General features: G+C 39.8%; 1 protein-coding gene across 1 annotated transcript in view; it reads right to left on the bottom strand.

Moving 5' to 3' along the window:
- MYLK (myosin light chain kinase) overlaps positions 1 to 18,504 on the bottom strand; it is a 156,131-nt gene that overhangs the window by 99,685 nt on the left and 37,942 nt on the right. The window contains exons 7-10 of the mRNA XM_082001360.1: positions 16,190 to 16,761; positions 12,998 to 13,201; positions 11,706 to 11,840; positions 5,921 to 6,073 (exon numbers count right to left, since the gene is read on the bottom strand). Of these exons, the coding sequence (XP_081857486.1) occupies positions 5,921 to 6,073; positions 11,706 to 11,840; positions 12,998 to 13,201; positions 16,190 to 16,761 (1,064 nt within the window). The remainder of the gene's footprint in view (positions 1 to 5,920; positions 6,074 to 11,705; positions 11,841 to 12,997; positions 13,202 to 16,189; positions 16,762 to 18,504) is intronic.

The following is an 18,504-nucleotide window of genomic DNA, read 5'->3' as shown; positions in this document are numbered from 1 at the left end:
CACAGCTACAGCAAAGTGCTAACACTGACTCACTATATAGGTGCATTGAAAGTAAATTAACTGCTCCTCACCTCAGTTTCCTATTCATTAAAAACTGATTAAAATGTTCAGCCACCCTGATAAAAATCTGAGTAATATTAAAATCTCAGTATCTATAATCACCATCAGTATATAATCACTGTATATTTCAGGTGTCAGGTATTTCACTTCAGGCTTTACTGTTAAGACTACTCCTCAGGAATCCCAGACCCTGGAAATAAGTGAAAAATCCTGGAGAGAGGAAGACTCTCCACTGGTTGACAAGGTTTGGGTTAGAGTTCATTTGGCTGAACTGAACACTCACAAATCCATGGGCCCGATGGGATGCACCCACAAGTGCTGAGGGAGCTGGCTGATGTTGTTGCAGCACCTCTCTCCATCATTTTTGAAAAAACATGGAGAATGGGAGAGGTGCCTGAGGACTGGAGGAAAGCCAGTGTCACCCCAGTCTTCAAAAAGGGCAAGAAAGAAGACCTGGGAAATTATAGACCGGTCAGCCTCACCTCCATCCCTGGGAAGGTGGTGGAACAACTCCTTCTGGAGGCCATCTCTAGGCACATGGATGAAAAGAAAGTTATCAGGAGTAGTCAGCATGGATTCACCAAGGGGAGATCGTTCTTGACCAACCTGATAGCCTTCTGTGATGGAGTGACTAGCTGGGTAGATGGAGAGCAGTAGATGTGGTTTACCTTGCCTTCAGTAAGGCTTTTGTCTCTCCTGTAATAGTGAAGCTTAGGAAGTATGGGTTGGATGAGTGGACTATGGATCAAGAACTGGCTAAGCAACAGAGCTGAAAGGGTTGTGGTAAGCAGCGCAGAGTCCAATTAGAGGCCCGTAGCTAGTGATGTTCCCCAGGGATCAGTACTGGGTCCAGTTTTGTTCAACACCTTCATCAATGACCTAGATGAAGAGTTGGAATGTACCCTCAGCAAGTTTGCTGATGATACAAAACTGAGAGGAGTGGCTGATACACCAGGAGGCTGTGCTGCCATTGAACGGGATCTGGACAGACTAGAGAGCTGGGTGGAGGGGAACCTCATGAAATTTAACAAGGACAAGTGTAGATTTCTGCACCTCGGGAGGAACAACCCCATGCACCAGTACATGTTAAGGGTTGACCTGCTGGAAAGCAGCTCCATGGAGAAGGACCTTGGAGTCCTGGTAGACAATAAGGTATCCATGGGACAGCAATGTGCCCTGGTGGCCAAGAGGGCCAATGGTATCCTGTATCCTGGGATGCGTTAAGAAGAGTGTAATCAGCAGGTCGAGAGAGGTTATCCTCCCCCTCTACTCTGCGCTAGTGAGGCCTCATCTGGATTATTGTGTCCAGTTCTGGGCTCCCAGTTCAAGAGAGACAGGGAACTTTTGGGGAGAGTCCAACGGAGGGCTATGAAGATGATTAAGGGACAGGAAGATCTCTCATATGAGGAAAGGCTGAGACACCTGGGGTTGTTTAATCTGGAGAAGAGAAGGCTGAGAGGGGACCTTATCAATGTCTATAAATCTCTGAAGGGTGGCTGTCAGGAGGATGGAGCCAGTCTCTTTTCAGTAGTGCCCAGTGACAGGATGAGGGGCAATGGGCATAAACTGCAGCACAAGGAAAAACTTCTTTGCTGTAAGGGTGACGGAGCACTGGAACAGGCTGTTCAGAGAGGCTGTGGAGTCTCCTTCTCTGGAGACCTTCAAAACCCGACTGGATGCGTTCCTGTGCAACCTGCCCTAGGTGATCCTGCCTTGGCCGGGGGGGTGGACCAGGTGATCTTCAGAGGTCCCTTCCAACCCCTACCATTCTGTGATCCTATGATTCTGTGTCCTGAATGTACCCCACATAACCCTGTTAAGGAGCTGTTTTGGTTTTTTTTAGATGGGATGCCTGGTGTATTTTAAAAATGGCTTGTATACCTATTTTCATATCACAAAACAATATGCAAATTGTAATATTTAATGGGAACACCAACCCAACTGCCTAGCTTGCACATACAATAACAGAAACAACTCAGTCATGTACACATTGTTTAAAACTTGAAAAAAATTTTGTACATCAGCCCCAAAGCCTCCCAAATTCTGATTTTCCTGTGTATAGAAAACTATGCATAAATTTAAAAGAAAAAAATTCTAACACTTGCAGAGCAGCAAATAGTACCATTCCAGGAACATGTACCATTGAATGTTTGAGTAATCTGGACCATGATTCTCACCTCTCAGGTTTTCTGGCATTAGACTAATTAATCTAACACTTTATCAGTGCATCCCACTCACTGGAGAGTTCAGTTAGAAAAAGTTCTCATGGTGAAGTCATCTGTTAGGCTCATTTTTAAAAGAAGTGCTGCTCATTCTCTGTAGTCAACCTCCACCTTTATTTCAGCAGTAAGAAACTCATGTCACAGGGAAGACAACTGTCAGTATTCAATTTAGTCTACTTAGTCTTTTACAAGGCCAAAATTAGCTTCATCTTGATTAACTTAGTTTCTCCACAGACTATCTAATGGATCTATCCCAATTTACTCAGCCTTCAGATCATTTGCTGAAGTGATCTGAAGATGTTATTTTCTTGACTTAAGGAGAAGACTGACTAGTTTGAATTTTTTAACACCATTGCATTTCTTATGCCCCATCCATATGAAGTGTGGGACTTTTTCAACACAGTGACAAAAGCCTCCTACAAACAGCTACCTACAAACAGTACCTTCAGTATTTTTCATACAAAACCAAGGAAGGACTGAGGTTGCTCAGCACTAGGCAGAATTTATCCTGCTTAACAATAAGGAAGGAAAAGACAACCATAAATGAATCCGGGACCGATGACCTAGAAGGAATGCTATGCCACAACAAGCCTAGCTAGTTATCCAGAGCCCAATGCAAAGCATACTGAAAATACTGGGAAAAATCCCCTCCTTGTGTTTAACAGGACTTGGAGCAGTAACCCTCTATGGGGCAAAGGACCTTTAAAATGTTTTTTGCTGCAATAATCCCACAAAAGGAAATTTCCTTTGGCAAAAACAAAGCACCAGATCTTCTGAAAGACAAAGAATGCACAAAAGATGATCAGAAAACATAATATGTGGCCAGTTAACATCTGTAACCTGATAGCAGGTTTAAGTATTATCTTGTACTGTAATTCAAAGATAAGGCTTACATTGTGGTTGGTTTTTTGCCCCCTTGAACAGTTTGTCACTGACTATAATTCCTGCCAGTACAGGATTTTTCTGAGTTATCTGTGAGCTTACTTTAATTTAGAAGGTGAAGTTTTTTGTCTTTGAAAAAAAAAATACTGAGTTTTACTGTGCAGACAGACAATTGACTCCAGGTAAAGTTTCCCCAATGATCACAGCAGATATGCCTCTCCATGAGACCCTTGCTGAATTAGAATAGCAAAGACAAAAATGGCAATATGAAGTGAAATGTAGACCCAGACAGACTCAGAGATGTGTCCGAGGACGACAGTATCAAGTTAAGGAAAAGATGAGTTCTGACACTGGTCTGATATTGATGATATGTTAAGAGCATCCATTCCTTCTTAGATTAAATACAAATTACTTTTCACAAACAAAAGGAAAATATTTCTCTAGTAATAAATGAACAAACTGAGCACTATATGAAACCTGAAAACCTTAAATCATCTTGGAGACAAAAAGGAACTGGAGAGAAATGGGTTACAATTCAGAACCAGTTTTTACAGACTTTATTCCAAAAATCAATGTCTAGTCAGGAGAGGATTTTTCTCTCTTTCTGCATGTACATTGCTTTCCTGCTGTAATCTGCAAAAGCTGAGCATTTAGAGAAGCCTTAGGAGTAGCATTCAGAGTCTCAGAGAACTCTAATACCAATAAGTATTTGCTAGAGGGTCTGATGGAAAAAATACATGAACAGGTAAGAGATTTGGAAATCATTAATTAGAATTTGATACTATATCTGGTAGGCAAATCTACATTGATCTGAGTCTTGGAGAAAGTTACTGTAATCCTCATGGCAACAGGGACATAATGAGTTTTAGGAGGAAGTGGAGGGGACAGCTAAAGCTGTAAAAATGTTGAACATGTGGCTTCACAGCCTGTCACGCATGTTCTTAATTCTGCTCTTGTTCTTCCTCCCACACTCCATGACTCCCAGAAAATAGAAAAGTACGCAAAACAGAGGAAATAACTCCCCATAATAGCAGCAATGTAGCTTTCTAGCCCCAGACTAGCTAAAGTACAGGAGGAATCCAACTCAGTGCAATAGCAACTACATCACCTGAAATAGCTCAGCCAAGTACACAAACCTAGGGAAATGCTAGATCACTATTACTCTCACATTAGCATTGTATGTCAACCCTAAAATAACCCAGAAATGGTTAGTAAGGGACGGGCTATCTTTTTTGATTTCTGTGTCCCAGGGAAGAATCAGCAGGTCCCATGTCAAAGACAGCTCCCTTGAGGTGGAACACTCTTGATTGACCCTTAACTAATGCAGATGAAATGCTTCAGAGAACTTATAAATGACAGCTTTGAGAACAGATTAGTTTCAGGCTTACTTTAAATCAATGTTTTCCCTCTTGGTGCCTTTTGGGGGGGGAGGGGGATGATGGGTCAGAGGTGACTGCTTTTCCGATTTGTTAACCAAGAAATTAACTCATAGGTTTACCAGAATACTTTGTTTTCATTTTTAAGCTTATCTAGGGTTTTAAGTGGATTCATGCAGACAGCATAGGGGCAGGCATATCACTGAAGTGCTGTAGACAAACACCGCAGAACGCTGGCAAGCAAAGACAAATCTTGGGATCTGAGGGATCAGGGTACAGTTCCCACCAAGCTGCATGTACAAATTTGCAGCAGGTATTATTTGGTCATAGGCAAATTGAATAGTTCCCTTGGTAGCTGTCACTCAGCAGCCTGTTGGACAGACAGTGCCAAACTATTATAACTTTGGGAAAAAATCATTTGCAGATGCCACATACCAAATATAGGCTTGATTGTAGAGGGAGGGGGAGTTTGAGGGAGCAGGATTGTAGAGGGAGGAGACTGCTCATCTCCAAGCCATAAAATGAAACAACTGTATATACTGATGCCAGGTGAGACTATAAGAATAAAAACCATAACACTGATTGATACTACATCACTATTCAATTTATCCTGTCATCTTCTGTCTTCATTGCAATCTCTGGACTTTTAGACTGTGTTTGTTCAGATCCTAGTGCAGAATTATGGCTTTCATAGACAAATCAACTATGTCAAATCAGCACTGAGGGTATCAAATTATTGATATTTGCAAAGAGGGTGCTTTCAGATTTCAGAGAAAACAGATCACCTCAATTACTTACTACAATGTTATTCTGGTACTTCCATTACCAAAATTCTGCTATTTAGAGATATACTGCTCCCAATTAGCTGATACATACCTCTTCAGAATTCTCTCTGATAAATCCTGGTAGCAGAACAAGAATATTGGCATTTGCTATCATAATTGCAGTCCCTGGCATTGGTCTCCATGCTCTGCCTTTCAAGAGAAAGGGGTAGCATCTGCCTTCTCACCACAACACTCTGCCTAATGGGCAATACTGGTGATACGGCACTTATTTTTGTTTCAGCCGCGACAGTCTTTTCCTACACCTGTACACCTCTTCCAAAACTTAGCCTCACTGCTCTGTACCACACTAAGAACTTCTTGGTAAGGTCAGGGCTTTAATACCTTTTTCTGAAATATGCATATTAATTTTCATTTCACAGTCCCTAAGCACTTTAGCTGCACACACCTCCAAGGGGGAGAAAATGTACCCAGCTGACAACAGCTTTCAAACAACATGGAACCCCCTTACAACCACCTCTGTTAGGATCTAAGGTATTTTTTTAAAAGGATTATAGCTGATATCACTGCAGTAATTAGACCAGGCCAAGATATTCACCTTTGACTGTGACCTGAGCACTGCAAGATGCCTGTCCTGTGTTGTTTTCAGCCAGACAGGTATAAATGCCATCATCTTCTGGTAGGGCATCTTGAACAGTCAATTTCGCAACTCCGTCTTCAAAAGTGGAATGGGCATACTGAATTGGCTGGTCTGCCAACAGAAAGGAAGAGAATTGTCTTAATAAATCTGTCAAAAGTTTCAAAAGCACTTCTTTTTTTCAGTGAAATCTGGATGCCTAACACCAGCCAGTATATTAGCATGCAGAGCCAAATCCCGCTCTCTGGTGCACAGCCACTGCTCTCTAGTGACTACAAACAGCAGCATCCCAGGCACAAAGCAGAGTATGATTGTCAGACAAATCTCACCATGAGGTTCACCAGGTGCTACCTTGAGTAGCAGTAAGAGGAGAAAGGTTTATCTTTGTATTTTGAATAGATTCTCTTTCAAGTGGGTAAGAAAGGAAATGTCATGTGTGTTTGCTTCAGACATTGTCTCCATCTTGTACTTTGCCTGAAACCAGATATTAGTGTTATTGTCTAGATGTGCAAAACCTGTTGGGCTGTGGTGACCTGGATACTAAAGACATTCATTTTAAGAAACTGATTTCTTGAAGTGATTTGGAACATGCTTAAGTGTTAGTGTAGACTGGTTAAAGTTGCCTTGCTATTGTGTCAGGAACTGCCACCAATCTCAGCTTTACTTTCTGAAATGCTTCTGCAATCTGTTTTCCCAATATGAAATAGTTTCCACTACTGACTCATCATTGGTTGCTTACCCAGTCTATGCAATGATTAAGAGAGCCTGATATCTGTGCATAAACACCATGCTGGAAAAATAAATTAGGGTCATCTAAGTGAAGACAGCAAAACTGCAGAGAAATTGTGCAGGACTGAATCGAAGACATCTGTCACTTGGGAAAACATGATCAAAAGGAAAGATCAAAATTGATTTTATTACCAAAATAATATTAAAAGGTTAGGATAAAAGCTCTGGGGTTTCTAAGAACAAGCTCTGCTTATGAGCAGGATAAATTAAATGATGGAACAGATTTTTCTCTCATCTCTGATTTTCAACACTAGCAAACTCAGAAGGCAGTCACTATCTAGTTGCATACAAAGTTGAAAATACTTACAAAGCTGAAATACATGCATGTGCCAAAATCAACTCAATCCAATATTTAGATATATTATAAAATGTAGTAGATGATCTTGTTCCTTTACTTGTCTTAAAAGTCATCTCTCTGTTAAGTTAGCAAATTTTCTACCACATGAAAAACTGGGCTGAAGATTTAATCAACTGCCCAGAAGACTCCAGTTTTAGAATAAGCTCTCTCCACCTTCTTCAGAGGTCACCTGTTCTTATGACTGGTTCCTCTGAGCTCCCTTTCACTCAGTTACACACTGACTGTTGTAACTATTAGGTCCAACAACATATTTTTTGCCTGCGGGAATAACATTATGTTCAAATATGAACATGTAGTAGAACTGAAGCCCAAGCAGACAAAGCTTTCTGTAAGAGAACATGGGGCACTGGACTGCCTTCTTGGTCTGACTGTAGAATATCTAACCTGACAGGGATCCTGTCTGGGATTCTGACATTGAAATTATTAATGGTCCCTAATGATGCTAAGATGATAACCATAACAGAAATACAGTTAGAATGAAAGCTGCATCACCAAAACCAGAACAATGCCTTTTTATTTCTGTTGTAAATAAGCAAATGAATAGGGTAACTCTTTTATGTGGAAAAAGAAAATGTGGTCTCCTTCACCATGTCCTCAAATTTTGTCAGGGCATCCTCTTTTTCACTCCAGCTCCCACCAAAACTGTGACTATTTTTTAGCACTATTCACAGAATAGCAAATTCACTTATAGAATAGCCTTTTCATCAGACCCCAGAAAACAAATACAAGTATATCAGCTCTGAAGAATAACCTGCACAAGATTCTAAGTTATGTCCATTGTACTTTTATTTTGATCTAATAAAAACAACTCTCCCAGTAGTGAAATGTTCCCTTCTCCAGAGACAGAACAGTTAAATCTCCATGACAGCTTGGCAGCATGAACAATAACAAAAAATACCTTTCTACTGGCATGTTATGCCAGAAGAAAGGAAATTTTCCCCTGGCCCATTTATTAAAAGCTTTCTAGACAGATCAGAAAGCTATTCTAAAATCAAACACTACTCGGAGAATTGTTATGCTAAAGTCAAGGTCATACTGTTTTTAAATTCAGCAGAAAGAGCTTCAATTCAGCTTAGGGAAAAAAAAACCACACACAGAAAACAATATGAAAAGATATTTAAAGCAGAGTCATATAGGCCATATTCCTGCAATTTAAAAATAATTTACCAATAAAGTATTTAAAGAAGCTAAAGTAAATTGGAGTTACATACTGAAGTATTGTGACAGAGAGCACATTTTAAAAGTTCTTCATAAGGCTTTAGTGAGGCCAGGAGAAGTTTACTTTTAGGGAATTTGACAGTAAATCAGTGAAAATTCAGAAAGAAACTTAAAATAAAGGGTAGAGTGAGAGCAACAGGACAAAAGAACAATCTTGGAAGAAGAAGTTGGAAAAAAGCTTTTAATCATTAAAATAGGGAAAAAGCGTAAGAAAAAACCCTGAGAATGGCAGAGAAGAGTAAGGGCTTGAATAAAATCCATAGTTCAGTTGAGTAGCTCTTATTTGTGCAGTGTCTATGGATATGGAAAAACTACTCATCCTCACAAATTCTAAGAAGTAATTACAGACAATGCACAGCATACATAATCTATTTTTTGTCTTGGTTGACCTGAAAGAGAGGTCAATCTATATAATGGCTTGGAAAATGTTTTAAATTTATAGGTAGTCACAGTTGATAAAAATGCTCAATATCTCAAGTAATACTTGTATGTGACATTGTACAAGAATTTATTGCAGTCTTTTAGTTCTCAGGTGGTGTGGATTCCTTGGAGACTGCAGGAAGGCAGATTGGATGGCATACAGGCTGTTCAGTATCAAGGGCTGGCCAGCCTAGGAGTGTGACTATTCTGCTTTTTTCCTATTTTTTTTTCTTGTTTCTCAAAGCAGCTCATGTATCTTATGATTTGATAAGTTGGTCTTTACATTCACTATTTCATATACATATATACATACTTTTCTCACTATTCTTTTCAAAAATTAATTCTAGTTTGTCATCATTGTCATGCTTGGAAGACAATTTGCATTTAATACTTTCTTGTGAACTTTACACATCCTATCCTGTAGGATTTTTATTTCTATGGAGTTCTGCAAAATATTTTGAACAGTAGTGTGATTGCTCTCAGTGGATTGCTTTTTTCTCTGCCACAGCCTGTTCAGTTAAGTTCATCTGTTGTCAACTTAAAAAGCTTTATATTCCAAGCATGGACAGCAGATTGTAACACACCTTTTTTTTTAAAACAAAATTTGTCTGCCTGCCTGCCTGTGAATACACTGTTTTCTTCATATGACCTGTTGATTAAAGACTCCATCATGTCATTTTGCCAAAAGCATTGTTATGTCTGCTTGGAGTAATATTTCAGGACCAGAAACACAACTTTCTCCTTTATTTGATAATGGATATAAATATGAGAAGCTTGTAGTATCCAGCTAGCTGGTAGACAGGAAGGAAATGTTTGCATTCAAATGGATATCACAATAGCCAATTTGATCCTTAGGTAAAATAATGGCCCTAGGAGTGTACATGGAATTATTAGCATTAAACTACTGTTTATAATCCATTCAAGTTTGTATCAAAATGATATACAAACAGTTATGTATCACAATCAGATGCAAGACAGAAAAGCATTAAACTACAGTGGTATGTTTTAGGAGCCTGGAATGAAAGTAGTGTGGTTATGTCTTTGGAATAATATATGATGTCCCTAATTTTTATTATTATGATAGTTGTGTTTCTGTTACTCAGACTCATCACTGCCTTTTATTTTAAGAGCAGAGTTAATGTACTGGCTTTCACTTGCAGAACCCTAATGGTTTGAAATCCAACTATCTGAAAAAAACCCACGTGCTTTTGCCTCCTTGTGATATTGATCCAATTGCAGTTAGTAGCTTGGATACAATATATACATGGTTATACCTGAACAGGGGCAGACTCATCCGAGATTAGTGAGAAGAAAGCTCAATGCAGAGCAAACACCCTGAAAAAAGGCAGGGGAGCACAGTGCATACTGGAGGCCTGCAGAAACTTATTGCAGAAACTGTTGCTTATTGATGTCTGGGCTGTATTTTTCAGGAGATAACAGTTTTCTGGTTCGCAATGGAGAACATGGTTACACCAACTGAGATGCAGGATCTATGCCTGATGAACAGTAACAGAAAGTTGAGACAGGAAGATGCTCTGTATGTGGAAGACAACTGGGTATAACTACATCATTCACTGACTAAGGGAACCCTTTATGAACAGGGAGTACCCTTGGAACATGAAGATGACTGACCCTATGGGTTGGAGTTGCTTCTTCTGTGCTGCAAGACACAATTCTTGCATAGCAAAACAGTGATTCTACTCATGTCTGCAAAGGAGGAACTGCAGAGTAGCCTTCAGAGAAATTATTTCCACTGGGAGAGTGTCGGAGCCTTTACTCACATGTTTCGTGTTGTAAATAAAGCAGTGGCCTTTCTGTTCTAGACATGGAGCTATTGGGAAGGGCAACAGACCAGGCTGGGGGAACATAGTAATCTCAAGGTCATGGTTCATTTGCCCTGACACCTTTTTGAGTTATCCCATTTACTCTGAATAGCTAAAGAAATACAGAGATCATGTGCAAATAATTAATTTTAAAAGAATCCTGGAGAAAACATCTTTATGGCAAAGTATGGTATTCTTTGTCTTTAAATCATATACACAAAGATAGCCTGGGAGAGTCTGCAAAAAATCTATTGCACTTCGGGAGTAATAGAAGTAATCAAGGTTTAACCTGAATAAATCTGTCTAGTGCTTAATAGATATGACTCTAAATAGAAAGAGCCCTTAGCCAAAGCATATAGTCCCTGGATCTCTGAAATAATTTCTTCTAAGCAAAATGCTGATGTTTAGGCCCAACTCTGATATTAAGAGGGGACTGTTAAGGAAACTTGCATGTTCAGTTGTGTAAGCAGGGCAGGGTAGGAGATTATACAGTCTGATAAAAGTAAAAAAATATTTTACTTATCCTTTTTTTTTCAGCTTTGTGCAAGCATTAGAATCTTAAGAAACATATTTCTAGCAGAGAAGCAACCAGAAAAGCTGCGATTTTAAGATCTTGGGGACATAGCCGCTAATACCAATTGTGACCTGCCCAGCTGATGGAAGGGTAGAATCCAGCATGGGTTTCCTTCCTCTCGTAAAAAGTGGTATACTGCACTTTTGCTTAGAACTTATTATCCCTGCAGGATCATGATGCCAATCCGTTGCTCTCAGAGCAGAGGCTAGCAACAAAGGACTGGGAGTAGCACAACATACAGTAGCAACGCAGACTTTGTTGCCTGGTGAAAAGCTGTGTTTAACAAAACCCAGGAAATCCATCTGCTTACAGTCTTGTCAGCAGAGTCCCCTCCTGGACATATTGGAAAACTGCAGTAAGACAGAAAACTGCTCAAGAAAATCACTCTTCCTGTATATTATGTGCATATAAACTGATTTTCTTCAAATATTCTTAGTGGATTATATTACGGTGATTTAGAGTGCTTTGTGCAGTATTCATAGCCTTGCTATGTACTGATCAGAGTGGCTTTTGTGACTGTGGATGTGAGTGCATGCATGTATTGCAGACCAGGGGATTCCTTACCATTGAGAAGCCATGTGATCTGAGGCACCGGTATGCCTCCTACACAGCACTGCAGCACGAAGTCTTGCCCTTCACTCACAGTGCATCCTTTCAAGACACTGGAAAAGCATGGAGCAACCTCTTGAATTTTAGGCCCTTTAAAAATAAAAATGAAAACAGTTCCTTTAACCCAAATTGACAAAATTATCTTTACCGGTAGTGAATTTTTCAAGGTATACTTAGGTGACGTGGCTAGGCTAACAGATTCATCCCATGCAAACAAGAAAAAAAAAATCAAAATCATAGTGAAATGTCTTATGGGAAATAGAAATAATTTTGAGAAATGGACTGGTATAAAGAAGAGATCCTTCTATAATGTACAAGGCAGGCGTTGCCAGCCCTCAAGCTTTGACGGTGGTTTTCTATGCCACAATCCACCATTTGCAGCCAATCACTAGAAGTATATACAAAGTATTCCCAAAAAGCTCAGCACAAAGAACAGGAAGGCTAATTCTTCTCCCCTATTGTCTGTCTCCTCCCAGTCCCTCACCCATATTTCCCCTGGCTGGCAGTGAAACAGGGTGACTTAAGGATGCAGTTTACAGGTGTCTCATGAGACAGAAAGTGAGAGTATTTTGAGTATCCTGGTTTAACCTCGGGCACAGCAAATAGAGAAGTGTTGCATAAACTTAATCATAGTTCCAGGACAAAACCTAAAACCAGATGAAAAGATTAGAATTGAGCACAGGATTTACTAAGAGGCCAACAAATCTTTAAACCAGACCAGTAAGACAGTGCCTTCATGCTCAAAGTAATTTGTCACTGGGAGATGTACTTAAATTTAGCAGAACACAGTTCTCGTTCCTTCACTTTTCTTCTTACTCGCTTTACTACACAGGATCGGTTTGCAAATGTTTGCAAAACATTTCAGAAATGCAGTGTCCTATAGAAGTGCTAAGCAACTCCAAAAGATCTGAATGCAGAACAACAACAATAAAATCTTTGGCAACCTGTATTAAATACAAGCATTAATAGAAAACCCCAGTGGACAACAGGTCTCCCTCTGTACAAAATATTCAATTAGATGGTTTTAGCTATACAAACAACAAAACCAAAGGGTCAGAAGGGAAACTGATGCAGAAAGTGGCTTGCCAGCTATTCCAAACCACGTTGGTCACAGAGCTAGGAATCAGAATTAACCTTTAATGAGAAGTCCTAATAGAAAATTTGTAGTCACCACCCTTTGATAGCTTAGAAAAGCCCAGCCACAGTTTTCAAAGTGCAGATAGGCTCACAAGAGCTAGCTTACTTACTTCTGACAGTTAACAACCAACTGGTAGAAGTCTGGCCTTTGGGGTTGAAAGCTGCACAGCTATAAGATCCACTGTCCCCCAAGCAGGCTTTCTTTAACCATAGGCAATGAATTCCATCTTCTTCATATATTTGGATACCTTCTCCATCTTTAATAGGTTCACCCTCTTTGAACCACTCCACATCTGGTTTTGGTTTCCCTGAAACTAGACAATCAGATATTTGAATTTTTATGAACATGTATTCCCCTTAGTGTAATTCCGTTATTTGCTTCAGTCTAAATTAGATATAATTTACACATACATAATTACATAAACCTTAATGAGCAAGTAAACACAAAACTGTGTTCAAAAGGATGGTTTGGTATTTCCAATCTTTAAAAAGCATTGGCTAGTCCATCTTTTAAAATAACAAATATTTAGTAACTTGAAAAACGCCAAGCACTTCTATCTGAAAATTTTTGCTCTAAAGTCACACACAAAATGTATGTGATGACATCTTAGAGGAGAAAGAAAGAAATTTCTCGCCATTCTTTCCTATGCTGCTAAATTGGTTTCTCTGAGCACCTAGCAGTACTTTGCAATCTATGGTACCCACCACTGACGTCATTTATTCTGGGACTGTTCAGCCTGAAGAAGAGAAGGCTTAGAGGGGACCTCATCAATGTATATAAATATCTGAAGAGAGAGTGTAAAGAAGATGGAGCCAGTCTCTTTTCAGTGGTGTCCAGTGATAGGACCAGAGGCAATGGGTACAAACTGAAGTGCAGGATGTTCCATCTGAACATAAACACTTTTTTACTGTGAGTGTGACTAAGCACTGGCACAGGTGGGCCAGGGAAATTGTGGAGTCTCCCTCCCTGGAGATATTCAAAGGCCATCTGGACATAGTCCTGGACAACCTGCTTTAGGTGGCCCTGGATGAGCAGGTTGTTGGACCAGATGAGCTTCAGAAGTCCCTTCCAACCCCAACCATCCTGTGATTCTGCTTTGGTGGTTTTTTTTCCAGACTAAGGTCCAGATGTAGGCAAAGGAGTCAGCTTCCTAGGACAGTAAACTTTTAGGGAGCAGAAGCGAAACAGCTGTGGCTTCACTGCCTGCTTTGCCTGTGTCAGAGCTGTGGAAAACCAGATTTGTCTCCTTGTAGTGCTGAGGGATGCCTGGGCTTCATGGGGCAGTTGATATGATGAGCAGAGAGGTGAGGAAAGAATGACGGAAAAGGTCACCCACCCCATCCTTCACTTACTTTCAGCAAACAGGGCCCTCTGGGGCTTCCACCTTGCTGATGTTCCTTCCCAACTCTACCCATTTCATTATAGCAAGAGTGCTCAGCCCTGGAGGAAGGTACAGACAGTAAAAGATGGCAGGAATATCCGCAACAAAGATATATGATATACTGCAGGAAACCCTTCTGAACAGAGAAAATACAAGGATAAGGGAGTGACTTTCTTGGTAAAGAAGAAGAACCCTTAACTAGAAGCAGGACCCCACCTGATACAAGTGACTAGAAATAGAAAAAAAAAAGGGAATTCCTTCTCTTTGGAAACAAAACAGCTCCTAAATCCAGCTCCAGATTCTCCAAATCCATAAAAAATTCAAAAGGAGGCAGGTTACCATTACACCCACAAATGGGGCAAAAAATGGACTGCCCATTGCATACATCAGAAAGCAGAAAATGTCCCTTTTCTGTGATTTTTTTCAGCTAGAAACTACAAGTTATTATTCAGAAAAGAATCTCTTTCTTGCCCAGCAGAGAAGGAGCACATTGGAATCCACAGACAATTAGTGAAGAACAGACAGTGGAGGTGGGAGATCCTCCAAAAGCTAGGGAAGGAAAAAAAAAAAAAGTATAAAATCAAGCCCAAAAGCATCAAAGAACATGGATGCTTTGTAGTAACCCTACAGACCCAGAAGCAAGCTGAGCTACCAGCCTGGCAGGTGGAAGCCTCCTTAAGGGTGTAATAACATTTCCATTGTCCATGGCAACCAGGAAGCAGAGGTGCCTGTGAAAGCAGCCCTGGTTACCCTTTGAGGAGAGGATTCTCAGGAAAGAGTTTCTTGGTTTAGTTATTAAAGTGCATTAAGGGACTTTCCTTTGTAACTTCCCTATAGACACCTTGCTTTTGTATATAAGAGTTTGTGTTTTGGGTCCAAAGCCAAATGAAAAGACATTCACTGGCTTCAATCAGTACTGAATGATCTCCTTGGTATCTGTACAATAGGGACTACATTTCCCTACCAAACAGGATCATGAATTAGTTAAAGCTTGCAAAGTTTTTTAGATGCTTTCATGGAAAGCAATTCATGTTCTTAGTACTAATATACCTGAAAAATAGACTATTCAAAAGGTGTCAGGATCTTTGGAATATTTTCTCCCCTCCTTAATATCTGGGTTTGTGATATAAATCGTATTCTTTCTCCATGGGGCAAGAACTATCAAGAAATTAAATCAATTACTATGGTTTTGTTGTGATTTTTTTTCCCTCCAGAGACATAAAAAACAATTTCTCTCTCTGTTGTGGGAACACCTTAAAGTGCAAATGTTATTTTTAAAAAATATTAGAAAAATGCTTCAAAATTATTTTCTACTAAGAATGTAATAACACAAAAGAAGTGTTCCAAATCTACTCCCTAGATTCAGCAAAATGCAGCTCTCATTACTCTTTTGGGAGGTTAAAACCTGGTCAAATTCTGCAAAGCAAACTCTAAACCTCTCTTTTAATTCTGACCTTATAATTCCAGCTGTTAGGAAGCACTCAGATCAGCACTGGTTTGACCAAATATGAGGCGTAAAAGTAGATGCTGCAAGGGAAATCCGGTGACTAATTGTAGTTTTTTATCTGATCATTTTTTTGGCTCAAGGACAATATAACCAATTATAGTTCTGGACAGTGTACCATCCATTTTCTCTCATGCACCCTCATAAACGAGGCCCTAAAAAGAGAAAAAGGCCCTAGAAAGAGCAGCATTGATTACATCTGGGGAAAGCCCAGATGAGAGAAGGGATGGGCACTATGGTATGGAATGATTTGAAAATTTCATTAAGAGTATTGTGGAAACAGCATGAGATTCTGCATCTATTTCCAAAATGCTTTAGGAGGACAACTTGCAGTGAAGAAGGAATTCCTTCCCCACTTCCAAACACAGAAGAGGAACCTGACTAACCCGAGGCTCTGTTAGCTTTCATCTCTTTACCTTTGGTCTTGAATTTAATCTCCTGGCCTTCTGATGCTTCCATGCTCTGTGGACGGCTCTCAAACTGAGGGGGAATTCCCAGAGGCTCCCTCTTCTCCTCCATTACAGCCTTCCGGGTTCCAGACCTGTTTTCTGCTTCTCTGCTCCTTGGACTGACTTGCCCTGTCAGAGATGGGGTTTGATGTGTTGACATCAGGGGCTGCACAGCCCTTTTCCTGTCTTCACCCTGCCTGATGAAAGTGGCCTGGGACTCTGCCTTTGGTTCTCGTTGCAGTTTGACAGCTTGTAGTGTAATGGTGCTTGAAGTTTTCTGCAAGACCTGAGATCCCTTTGTTCCTTCTTTAGGTTCTTGAGGAGACATTGCATTAGCTTCTTGGTGCTGTCCCTGCTTACTGTCTTTGGCTTCTCTGGTGATGTAAAAGGCCTCTTTCATTGCTGGCACCCTGTTTTTGGTTTCAACCATAAGTTCAGTGCTGCTACATTTCAGCTCTTTAGCAATCCCATTGCTAGTTGCCTGTTTGAATTCTGAATTTTCAACCGCTTTAACAGCAAGTGTTGGTTTTGATGGCATGCTGAAGGAAAATGATAAGTTTACAGATATATGACACTGTATAAAGATTAATTATTATCAGCAATGATATAAATGTGCAAGGCCCTTAGCAAGAAGGTGAACAAATTAGCCTTTAGTTTCCCTCACACAGATTAAGAACACAGATGAAAGAGGTGAAAAGCTTCATAAAATGGGATCAGTGCTCAGACACTATCTCAGCCGAGGAGTTTCTGAATACAAATCCACTGCTTGGGATCTAACATGTTTTGTAGGTCAGATGCTAACCTTGCATACACTGGTTTAGATAGAGAGCAATTACATGAGACGCTGGAATGACCATGATGTAACATTATTTCATGCTTTCATAAATTGAGGCCACATATAATCATAGTTCAAAACACCACATAAAATAGTTCCCTAAAGGGAAATGAAAATGTAAATTGTGCAGTGAATTTACTATTTCTAATTATGTTGTCTTGTAATTTAGGTGATTTCAAAACAGGACTGATCAGGAAACTTGACTAAAGGCTAGGGGAGGGAGAGGGAGTGTTGTAAAAAAAAAAATCAATTGACTGGATGTAACAATGTCAGCTATGGTTTTATTAGGAAAAGTTTCTCAGAATTATGATGGATCTGCTGCTCTGTACTTTAGGGGGACAAGGATAGCTGACTAACTGAGGACTTGAATCTAAGTTTCCTACATTGAAGTTGTCTGCCCTGACCACTAAGCTATTACCTGTAGAGCACTGTGTCTGTGTATCACACTTACAAAGCATTATTCCAAGGCAGAATTGGAACATATCTGAAATACTGTAAGTAATTTCTAGCCCAGATCTGTTTTTCTATACTTAGTGCCATTGACTTATTCTCCCAGGGAGATTCAGGATATTTGTTGTGGTACTTTCTTCAGCCAGAGTTAAAGGTACTAAAGAATTAATGCCTATGAGATTTGCAGTTACTACTGTGAGATTTTTACATTTTACAAGGTATCCCTTTTTTTGTGAATAAGCAATGGAGGAGGCAAAGAGAAGCCAGTACATGGGGTGTTCTGGCTGTAGAGCTGCACAGTTTCATGCACACTAAACTTATTTTAAAGTATGTTCCTAAAAATCACCCAGACCTGAAAATTTGATAAGATTTTCAGACAGACTTTGAAATGTTTTGAAAATGACAACATTTTCAGATGCACTTTGCAGTGGACATGGAGTTAGGACAATGCAAACATGCCCTTTTGAAATCCCATCCAGGGCTTGTGAGGACAGATTAAACACCCTGAAGACTGTAAAGCAACTGGCCTTCATGAAAGTCAGCTTAGAGCATTTCATTCCTGCATTTTCTATTGATGAAGAAAATCCATTGTACAAAAATATTTTTTAAAAAAATCATAGTCATTTAACTTTAAAAATCTTGATAAAGTCCTAAAATATGAATTTTTTCATTTGTTACTTTACCTGTAACTTTTGTATGTATTTTCAAACAACAGCAAAGACCATGGTCATACCATGTTTTGTTTACGACAGCAAAGAACCACCAGCTCAGTACTCACATGATGCATTCAGGACTTTGACTCCAAAAAGGAAGTTTGACCAATTGGTACAGAGTATAATTTCTCCTCACAACTATTTGGCTACATGGAAACAGTGAGCAGAAAGCCATCTAAATTTTGCTTTCCTGAACCAGACCAGAATTCTGTACTTCATAGTGTTGCCACCAGTTCCACCAACTATTTTGTAGGAGTCTACCAGGACAGCTGAATTTGGCAGTG

The sequence above is a fragment of the Phaethon aethereus genome (genome assembly GCF_964289735.1).
Source record: "Phaethon aethereus genome assembly, chromosome: 6".
NCBI lineage: Eukaryota > Metazoa > Chordata > Aves > Phaethontiformes > Phaethontidae > Phaethon > Phaethon aethereus.
Note: the sequence above shows the minus strand (reverse complement) of the source record. Positions and strands in the feature narration are given on the sequence as shown.